The 10,126-nt window shown below is 47.8% G+C and overlaps 1 protein-coding gene across 1 annotated transcript; it reads right to left on the reverse strand.

The window, feature by feature from the left end:
* Window positions 1–548: 548 nt before the first annotated feature.
* LOC101755820 (glutaredoxin-C8) lies at window positions 549–4,069 on the reverse strand. The gene is made up of 4 exons (XM_004965612.4): window positions 3,800–4,069; window positions 1,553–1,632; window positions 876–974; window positions 549–781 (listed from the first exon to the last, which is right to left on the reverse strand). The coding sequence occupies exons 1-4, from the start codon at window positions 3,955–3,957 to the stop codon at window positions 711–713; spliced, it is 408 nt and encodes a 135-aa protein (XP_004965669.1). The 5' UTR covers window positions 3,958–4,069; the 3' UTR covers window positions 549–710.
* Window positions 4,070–10,126: the final 6,057 nt, after the last annotated feature.

Genomic DNA, 10,126 nt, shown 5'->3' on the forward strand with positions numbered 1-10,126 from the left:
CATATGGTTCCTAGTTGATTCCGACAAGAGTATCTGGGTCAAGAAGCACGTGATACAGATGCACAAAAGTTGATCCCTTGTCAAACCATTGGATGTCTTGAGTGATGGAAGAGTGCTTCTGTTGAAATTGGTAGAGAAACAAGAGCAGAATTCACAGGATTCAAGGTGGATTCACAACCCTGGCACAAGGGTTCAGGATTCACCTTCTTCAAGGTGGGTCCTTCAGCTCCACGACCCTACCACCGGGGCTCACAAGAACGTGATGGAGATACCCAGAGTACAGTGGTCAAATGACCCTTTACAGAGTAAACCTCTTGTTATGAAGATCAGCATTTGCGATTTGCAAGCAATTTGATATCGACCATCAGCTCCTATTTATTTGGACATGTACTCACTATCGAAAGTCTTTTTTTTTCTCTGTTTCAGTGGCTCAGATGTTATTAGCTTTGTTTTCTACAAAGTGTCTAATGTAGAATTAGGTTTGTTCATATGCGTGGTAAGTGGTAACACAAAATGTAGAATGAATGCGCTCGCAGGGCAACCCACCATAATCTAGCAACAGGATTAATACGAGATAATGGAGGAAATATCAAAAGTTGGGTTCGAAGGTTATAAAACCATACCACAATATTCAGTTACATATCTTAGAGTCGCGTGATATCTCCTGATAACTCAAAACAAGAGATAAACTTGTGATGCTAACATGACACTTAAAGATCGTCTTTGACTCCGATGTTCAATAGTTTGGCCAACTTTCCACTTTCATAAGCATCAAGAGTATCTGCAAAAATAAAAGGGTTAAAACTGCAGGTGTCAAGATTGAAAGCATCTTAACAAATCTTCAATTTTAACTGATTCGTGTACAGAAAATGTACCATCAGAGCCCCCAAGATGCTTTCCGTGGACAAAAACTTGAGGAACAGTGCGCCTGCCAACTATTTCAGATAAGGCATCCTGAATCTCCGAACCATCCTCTGCATAACAACCAGAACAAATTGCTCCATCAAGGCATAATCACAATAATGTCCTAGGATATGTTCAAGGGGCTAAAGCTAAAAAAAAGGATTGACAGGGGAAATGATTCTTCAGTGTGATATAACCATTTCGCTTGTGTAAAAACGGAATAAACAGATAGGAAGCCTCCACCTGTATACATCAGATGTTTTCGGTCATCTTGCTGACGTACTTTGTCCAGTTTCTTCACCGTGTTTAGTAATTATCTGGTGGCTTTACTGTTTTACTATATAACACTGACTATGCAATGGAAAACACAAGTTATTAAATTTATCTGTGCAACCGCAAAGGCATACTGAGTTACTGACCGAAAACACTATGTAAATGGATTCCATAACTGTATCCTGGTTCTCTTCTCTATTAATACAAAATCCGGCAAGTCTTGCAGGTTTTTCTTTCAGAAAAAAAAACTGTACCCTGGTCAGTTCGATGAAACTGTGACTATTTCACTAGGCGAAAACCATGACGGAAGTTGGGGCACAGAGCAAACAGACTAAACACAGTTGATTAGCGATATGAAAATAAATGTAAAGCAAACCTCGCTCATCAAGCTCCACGACATAGGGCTCCTTCTTTAACTCAAGTTCCTTAAATATGGCCTTTGCTCTTTTACAGTACCTGTAAAATTGGGTTCTTTTGTAAGATAGAGTTCCTTACGGAAACATTTAAAGGGCTGAAAAGTGTAGTTTATAAAAAGAGCTGAGACATGATCTCCATACATTCAGTGTTCAAACATTATCTCTGCACTTCACAGTTCATTCTCACTGTTATCAGTGCATTTTCGTATAGCCATGTACTCTCCAAACTTCCGTAGGTGTTTACGTTAAACTTTATAAGAAGGAAGAAGTCTATAATACCCCCCTCATCTCTTCCACGAGTCTAGAATTCAACCCCGAACTACGAACCCGTCTAACTGACGCCCTCAAACTATGCAAACCAGGTATGCGAAGCCCCTGAGCCCACTCCAGACTGGTTTTGATTCATGCTGGCGTCCACGTCGGTCAAGGCTCCCCATCCACGTCGCCACGGCCCAGGCCCCTCCGCAAACACCCACGGCCGGCAAGGGCAGCCGCCACCGTCGACGGGTCGCGTGCGCCGCTGGCACCGCAGCCGCAGGGGCGAGAGCGCGCAGGCGCTGCCGTCACTGCCTGCCGCGCAACCCCAAGGGCGCGGGCGTGCGCGCACCACTGGAGGGGCTGCCGCCACGAGCTGGGCGCAGCCATGCCGCGTCCGCCGCAGTCGAGGAGCCGGCGTTACTGGGCTCGGCCGCCGCTCGTCATGAGCGTGGCTGCAAGGCACAGTCGCTTGTCAGGGCTCAGTCGCGCGTCACCGCAATAGCCAGGCCGCTGCGTGCCGCGCGTGCATCCGCTCCCGTGCAAGCATACGGACAGAAGGCTTGGTGCAGAAAATGGAGAACGACAAGCAGTGCCGAACGAAGACATGATGCAGCGGTGTGGCCAGTCATTCATCCTCCACGTCATTGCTGAACGAAGAATTGATCAATTTCTCAGATCCCCAATCCAATCCTCTATTTTCCTCTGTTTTGCTGCAACATCTTCCTCGTCTGTTTTCCCTTTTTCCTGTTCTTCTCCCCTTCTTCTTCCCCTCCTACTCCTAGGCCCCCAATCCAATCCAACGCTGGGCAAATGCAAGAACCGTACCCAGGCATGCATACATGGACAGCCAATCCCCTCCTGCCATTGATTCCTTTCTTGCTATCGTACCATGTGAACACACGCAGCAGCTATGCTCCAGCTAGGCTCGATTTTAGACGAGTGAATGCCTATTTGAGCAGGGATTCGCTAGATCTCAACCGGAGGACGTCGATTCAAGTTCATTCCTGTTCGGAGGGCATCAATTTCAGATTGACTTCAATTCACGCAGGCTGCTCCCACCGTTGTGCCGAGTTCGCCAAGGGCAATGAAGCTCCCATCCGCAGCACCTGATTTTGCCTTCACTTTTGAGCTCGCCAAGGTTGATTTGTGTACGCGGTACGCCATCGAGAGAGAGAGAAAGAGAAGGTAAAACGAGTAGGTTGGGCCGGTGCGGCGTGGATCAAGTGTCGGCTGACGTGGATGCCAGCGCAGACCAAAACCAGCTTGGAGTGGGCTCGGGGGTTCACGTACATGGTTTGCATAGTTTGGGGGCGTTAGTTAGATGGGTTTGTAGTTCGGGGTTGAATTCTAGACTCGTGGAATAGATGAGGGGGGTAATATAGACTTCCTCCTCATAAAAATAATTAGTTAAGCTTCTTGAACTACATTGAAAGAAATCTATTGAGCTAAAATGACGCAAGATTCACTGTTAAGTTTTACAAGTCTAGAATTCTAACCTAGCAAGAGGCTCTAAAAGCCTGGAAGAATTGTAGCACTTTCTCGAAACAACATTCTCTCTTACACTAGAGTAATAATTAATAATTGACTAACAACAATCAGGAATCATTTTACATCAAACAAGCAGAGTGAAAGTAACTACAGCTTCTATTACATAATGTATCAAGAATCGTGCCTGATTCGTTTAAAAAATCGTGGATTTTTAGGAGTCCTACACAAACGGGAAGTCCATAACTGGAGATGCGAAAAAAGCGAGGCAGCAGCTCATCCTCTCTGGTGATTATAGTCTTACGGGACGGTAGATAACAGGAAATTTTGACCAAGCGAAAGGATGAAATCAGAAACAAAACAACTACCTCAGATTTTCTACAGCTTCAAGTTTCAAATTAGATCTCCGAACAAGAGAGCAGGCGAGATACGCGTCTAATGGTTAGGGGCGAGACGGATCTTACGGGCAGTATGACTTGGAGAAGATGACGACGTCGTGGGCGGAGACGGTGGATTTCACGAAGGACTTGGGCGTGGACGAGGCCGATCCCAACGCCGCGAGGGCGATGAACGCGGCGGCCGCCGCCGCCACCCCAATCCGCCGGCCCAGAAACGCCACCATCTTGTTCCCCGCCGCCGGTGAGGTCGAGATGTGGAGCGGAGAGTACGGAGAAGGGGGAGAATGGGAGAGTACGGACACGGGGGAGCAGCGCAGTGGTTTTGACTAGTAGCCTCCTTCTTTCTGAAGCGTACTATGCTTTTACTAGCTTGGCGACCAATGAAAATACGCCATTTAAGGGGGAATCGCGTAAAGCTTCGAATTACGTCTTCAGTGGCGTTTGCTTGTGAAGCCTCCGATCTAACTGCTTGTGAACCCTCTCATCCCCTCCTCGTTAGAGATCTCCAACAGGGTATGTATATTTGATACCTAAAACAAGTTTTAGCTACAGGAGAGTGAAAATTTTTAGCAAACTCTTGTTTCCTCTCTAAAACAAGTTTTAGGTATAGGAGAGAAGATTTTTAGCAAACTCTTGTGCTCCTCTCCAACAACATGCCTAAAACTGGATACCTATAAATCATTTTGCTTATTTCTCTCACCCCATTTTGCATATGAGCTCCAAATTAATTCTAGATTTCATCACATGATAATTCAAACATAATTTAACACAAGCATAGTGCATAAGACATTTCAAGATTCAAATCCAAATTATACATGAAGAAACTATTGACGACGTTCACCATGGAACTTCCACATTTCCTCCACAAGATCATCACGGAGTTGTTCATGGGATGCCCGGTCTTGGATTTCTTGGTGCACCTGAACCTCTTAATTCGGTCTTCATTCCTGCTCGGCCTCACATTTGTTCCTACACCCTCATAATCATAGTCCACTTCCTCCTCACCATGTTCATTCTCAATGATCATGTTGTGCATGATCACACAAGCTTTCATGATGCTCTACAACGTCTTCTGATCCTAGAATCTTGCTGGACGATGCACAATAGCAAAACGGGACTGCAACACACTAAATGCACGTTCTACATCTTTCTTGACAGCCATTTGTGCCTTTGCAAAGTGAATTCTCTTGTTACCTTCGGGGTTTCTTATTGTCTTAATGTCGCCCAAGCTGGGTATATCCCATCTGCTAGATAGTATCCCATTGTATACTTGTGCCCATTTGCTTCAAACTCCACTGGTGGTGACTCTCCATTCGCTAGCCTAGCAAAGAGTGGTGACTCTCCATGCCATAGGGAAGTTCTTCCATCTCCAATGCATGCAATCTATGGATCCAAGCATCCCTGGGAAGCCTCTAGCTTTGTTCATTGCAAGAAGCCTAGCTGTGTCTTGTTCATTGGGTGCTTGCAAATACTCTGGCCCAAAGATCTGAATCACTACTTTGGCAAAGTGCCTCAAGCTTTCGATGATAGTACTTTCTACCATCGCTAGACAATCATCCAGAAAATCTGTCGGGACACCATAGGTTATCATGCGCAAAGCCATTGTGATCTTCTGGTATGGGCTGAGATCAACATTACCGGGTGAATTTCTCTTCTGCTTGAAGTATTCATCATGGTTCTCAATAGTAGCAGAAACACGCCTGAACAAATCTAGTGACATCATAAAACGATGCCTAAACAATTGAGGTGGATAAATAGGATTGGGATCAAAGTACTCTGCCATCAGTCGACGGTGCCCTTCCTGCCTTCGCCTATGGATGATCTGGTAACCAGGCACAGAACCACCATGTTTCCTTGGCTTGTTGCACTCCATATCCAGCAGCATGAGAATTGCTATGTCCTCATCGTCATCCAATTCATCCTCCTCTTCCTCTAACGACAAGTCTTCAAAGAATTCTTGCACAAGCAAATTCATCTGCAACATTGTATTGAGAAAAATGTCACATAATCAATTAACAAAGAAGCACTGCACATTTCATCATTTCAAGAGAATACAACCTATAGAGTCAAATACAGATGACTACAAATCGAGAAATCTGGACTAGCACAAGGTGAAAAATTCTATAAAAAGACCATTCAGTGCATACATTTAGAACATTTCAGACTAGATTTCAACATGATTTTGTTCTCATCTCACAACACAAGCAGAGGAATTAAATGAGAAAAGGGAAATTTTTCCTCACCTTGGAGTTCGGCACTGACAGAGGAGGGGATTGACAGTGTCGCCTGGCTCCCCTTGGCGCTTGCCTAACAGTGATAGGATGGAGGGCGGCAGGTCGCTAGTCAGTCTTGGGTGGAGGACGGTCCTTGCGGCGGCAGATCGCCGGTCAATCTTGGGCGGAGGAGGATCCTGGTGGTTGCAGATCTCATCCCATGGAGTTGCTAAGGTGGCGGTGAACTAGCGCACGAGGGGACACGAGATAGCTGTGCCCGGCGGGTAGTTCAGGCAGCGTGGATGTTGGGGCGCCCAAGGTCGGGTCAGGGCCAGCGAGACGGGTGGCACATCCTGGCGGGCGGCACGTCGAGGTGGGCGGAGGCAGGGAAGCCAAGCGGGGAGCGAGCCGTCAAGGGTGGGGTAGCACGCGGCCAAACGTGGCGCGGACTGCTCCGAGTCTCTCGAGGGCGGTCGGAGATGGGAAGGGTAGTGGCGGCGCGGGAATGGAGGAAGAGATGGCGACAACGGCGCGAGGGGTGGAGGAAAAAGAATGAGCGCAGAAGGGTCAGGGGAACAGTTGGAGGCTCCCGCCAGTGAATGGAGGAAATAGTTGGTATATTTGGGTATAGAAGAGAGAAATTTAAGTCATAGTCTGAAAAATTTAGGGATAACAATACATATAGGTATGCTGTTGGAGCAGTTTTTAACTGATTTTAGGTATCTTGGTAATTTTTGGGTATAGCAATTCATTTTAGGTAGCTGTTGAAGATGCTCTTACTAAGCCATCAATGCTGCTGCTGCTCATGCTTAATCTACTCATCAAGTGCCATAGCTGCTCGTGCTTACTCTACTCATCGAAATCTGAAGAAAATGCTATGTCCCGTTCTTTCAGAAATAAATCCAGCATGTCTGTTCCACTTCCACGCACGTTACATGAAGAAAAAAAAGGAGCTGGTGTTAAGGTGTACTCCCTGCGTTCCAAATTATAAGTCAATCCAATTTTTTAAGTCAAACTGCGTTCCAAATTATAAGTCAATCCAATTTTTTAAGTCAAACCATTGACCAAAATTATAGAGGATTATAAAAGTTTATAGCACCGAATAGATATACTATGAAAATATATTTAATAAAGAAACTGAAGGTACTTGTTTGGTATCATGAATATTAGTACTTTATTGCATAAATTTAGTTAAACTTGAGATGCTTTAACTCTCCAAGAAAGTTGGAATGACTTATAATTTGAAACGGAGTATCTGTGTTTAGATCCGGCAACCTACCGAGGGGGCACCCAAGGTAGTGTTTTATACGTGGGGCTCGCCGAGATTAGGAACTCAAATGTGAACTTGAACACACGATTTAGATAGGTTCGGGCCGCTTATGTCATGTAATACCGTACGTCTTGTGTGTTGTTGTGTTGTATTGATTGAACTTGTTTGGAGGGGGTCCCTGCCTCGCATTATATTGCCAGGGGTAGGATTACAGGTCAGTTGTTTATAAGAATACTAGTCGGATTCAACTAGAGAGTTCTACTCTAATTGCTACGAGTAGTTTCCTAATCCTCAACTAGTTCTTGTCCTCCACGTAGACCACGTCGTCCTGCACCATAGCCTCTATGTTTGACACGTCTCGTTATACAGCCCCACATTGTAGAACTGTCCAAACCTTCTGGTGGGTCCATAGATGTATGGTCGATAAGCCTTTGAGTACTTTTTAGTCAAATGTAGTAGTTCCGAGTACTTCTATAGATGTCTCCGGCTAGTTTGTGGTTCTCCTTTGAGTACTCCATCGGATTGAGTCTTGCTACTCGAGCACTGTCATGCGGCTAGAATGTGCTCCAGCCTCATTTACTTGGTCTTGAATCTTGAATCTTATATGAAAGTGTGATGAAAATCGCACTCCATATGGAGTAGCCCCCGAGTCTTAGGTTGAATTGAAGAATCAGGCTAAGGGTCAATCTTGTAATTTCACATCTCTTTTACCTTAAAAACCCAAAAGGAAAAACTTTTTAGCCGATGGGCACATGGCACACAGCCCCCGAGCCGTCACACGACTAGTTTGGATATAATGGTCAACCATTGGTCAGCGTGACCGTTCACCAACAGTAACCTTATCTCCTCCGAAAAAATTGGAAACTGTGAAGCAATAACTTTTGAAAATCAAATATTCTCCGTTAATTTCGCCTCAGTTTAACTATGCTGCGGTTATAAATAATGGAGAAATTCATCTCTTCCGTTTCAACCGAGCCATTCTGCCTGTTCATCTCCCTCATTGTAGCCCTAGCGTCGCCGCTTGCAATCCTTGAGCTCGAGTGCCACCACTCCCCACCGCTTAGCCCCCGAGCGTATGCGCAAGAAAACCCTCGTGGCAGCGTGAATGGGGAAGAAGGCAAGCAAGGCGATGGAGACCAAGAAAAGGAAGACCGTGAAGAAGGAGAAGGAAATCTAGCTGCCAGCATCAAAGTACGGCAAGACAGACCAGACAACTCCGCCAAACCAAGCATGCACCTAGAAGAAGTCCGTGATGAAGAGTAACATCCCTAAATTCACCAATCTTTCAACGTTTGAGCTCCCGAAAATTCTGTCTTCCCGACGATTTCCGCCGTCTCCCTGTCTACCTCTTTAAACTTTTCCCACAATCAAATTCTATCTTTTTACTCCAATCCATTTTACCTTAACTTCTTTTCTTTCTCCCTTTTTCTCCTTCCCTTTTCTTTTTCTCTCTCCTTTCTTTTTTCTTTCTTTCCCTTCCTTTCTTTTTAGCTCCTTCTCTCTCCTGCCGCGCCTACATTGTGCACGCTCACCCCCTGGCTGCGCCCTACCCCCAGTCCCACCATGTGCCAGGCCCCACCTAGCCCCACCCGCACACCGCCAACACCCGCCTGGCCTGCTCGCCCCGCACGTGCGCCCTGCGCCCGCTCGCCACCACGTCGTCGCCCTGTTCACCGTACTCACCCTGCCTGCTCCCTAGCGCCACGCGCCCCCAGTGCAGCGCCATGCATCCTGGCCCTCGCCATGCACACGGCAACGTGCGTGCGCCGCCACGCCCGGCCCCGCACTGCACCGCCCCTACTACTACGCCCGGTCCTGCACTGCACTCACGCACGCGCGCCTTTGACCGCGCTCGCTGCTCTGCTCGATCTTCCACACCTGGCCGTGCACGCCGCACCGCTCCACCGCCGCACCACACGCTCGCTGCCACGTCGCTCCGCGCCACGACCCCCGTTGCCAGTCGTTGCGCTCGCTGCTGCCTGCCACTCGCTCGCCTCTATGCGCAAGCACGCATGCGCTCGCTACGCCCTGGCCACGCACGAGTGCGCCTGTACTCGGCCCCGCTCCTCTCCTCGTCGAGCACGCCATTGCGCATGCGCATGCGAACCCTGCCCCTGCTGATCGCTACAGCACTGCCCGTCGCCAGTTCACCATCGCCGTCTAGTCGTCGCTACAGCGCCGCCCCGTGCCTAAGCATCCCGGCCGCTTGCCGCCTCCCGGTGCACCTCTCTGTGCTCACCCGTTGCCACCCCTTACCTCACCTCCGGTCTATAAAAGGGTCCCCACTCCACCCTCCACTCCACCACCGAGCATCTCGACCAACTCCCTCCTGCTTCCTGCCTCCCTCATTGCCGCCAGTCACCACCGCCATCAAGACCGCTGCCGGCGCCACCCTTCCCCGCTACCACCACCCAAGATGAGGGGCAAAACGGAGCCCCCTCACTCCCCTCTGCCCCTGCCGCCTGGCTTCGCCGCCGGTGAGCCCCTGCCGGCCGCCCATCGCCGGCCATCCCTTTCCCTCTCTCACTTAATCTCTATTCTGAGCAAGGAGAAAGAGTTTGGTCATCTTCGATTTAAGCCCTCCCTTTTTCCACAGAGACCCCCCTTCTTTTCCTATTTTCATTAGAACCCCTCGCTCTCCCAAATTCTTGTACAAAGAGGTCCCTAAACCCTTCCGAAACGGCCCCTAAACACCTTCTCGCCGACATTTTATGCGTCAAATTTCCTCCTATGCACCCCAAATTTGACCACATCATTCTCAAACATATTCCCGCTGAGTCATCTACCAATTCCAAGAAAATACTCTTCCTTCCTCTATTTTTGGTTCACTCTCTCTCCGAGCTCAACGGCTAAAACTTTATTTTCTTTTATTTATTGTGTGCACGCTCATGCGTGCCGTAGATCGTAGAG

Source organism: Setaria italica, chromosome IV (genome assembly GCF_000263155.2).
Source record: "Setaria italica strain Yugu1 chromosome IV, Setaria_italica_v2.0, whole genome shotgun sequence".
NCBI lineage: Eukaryota > Viridiplantae > Streptophyta > Magnoliopsida > Poales > Poaceae > Setaria > Setaria italica.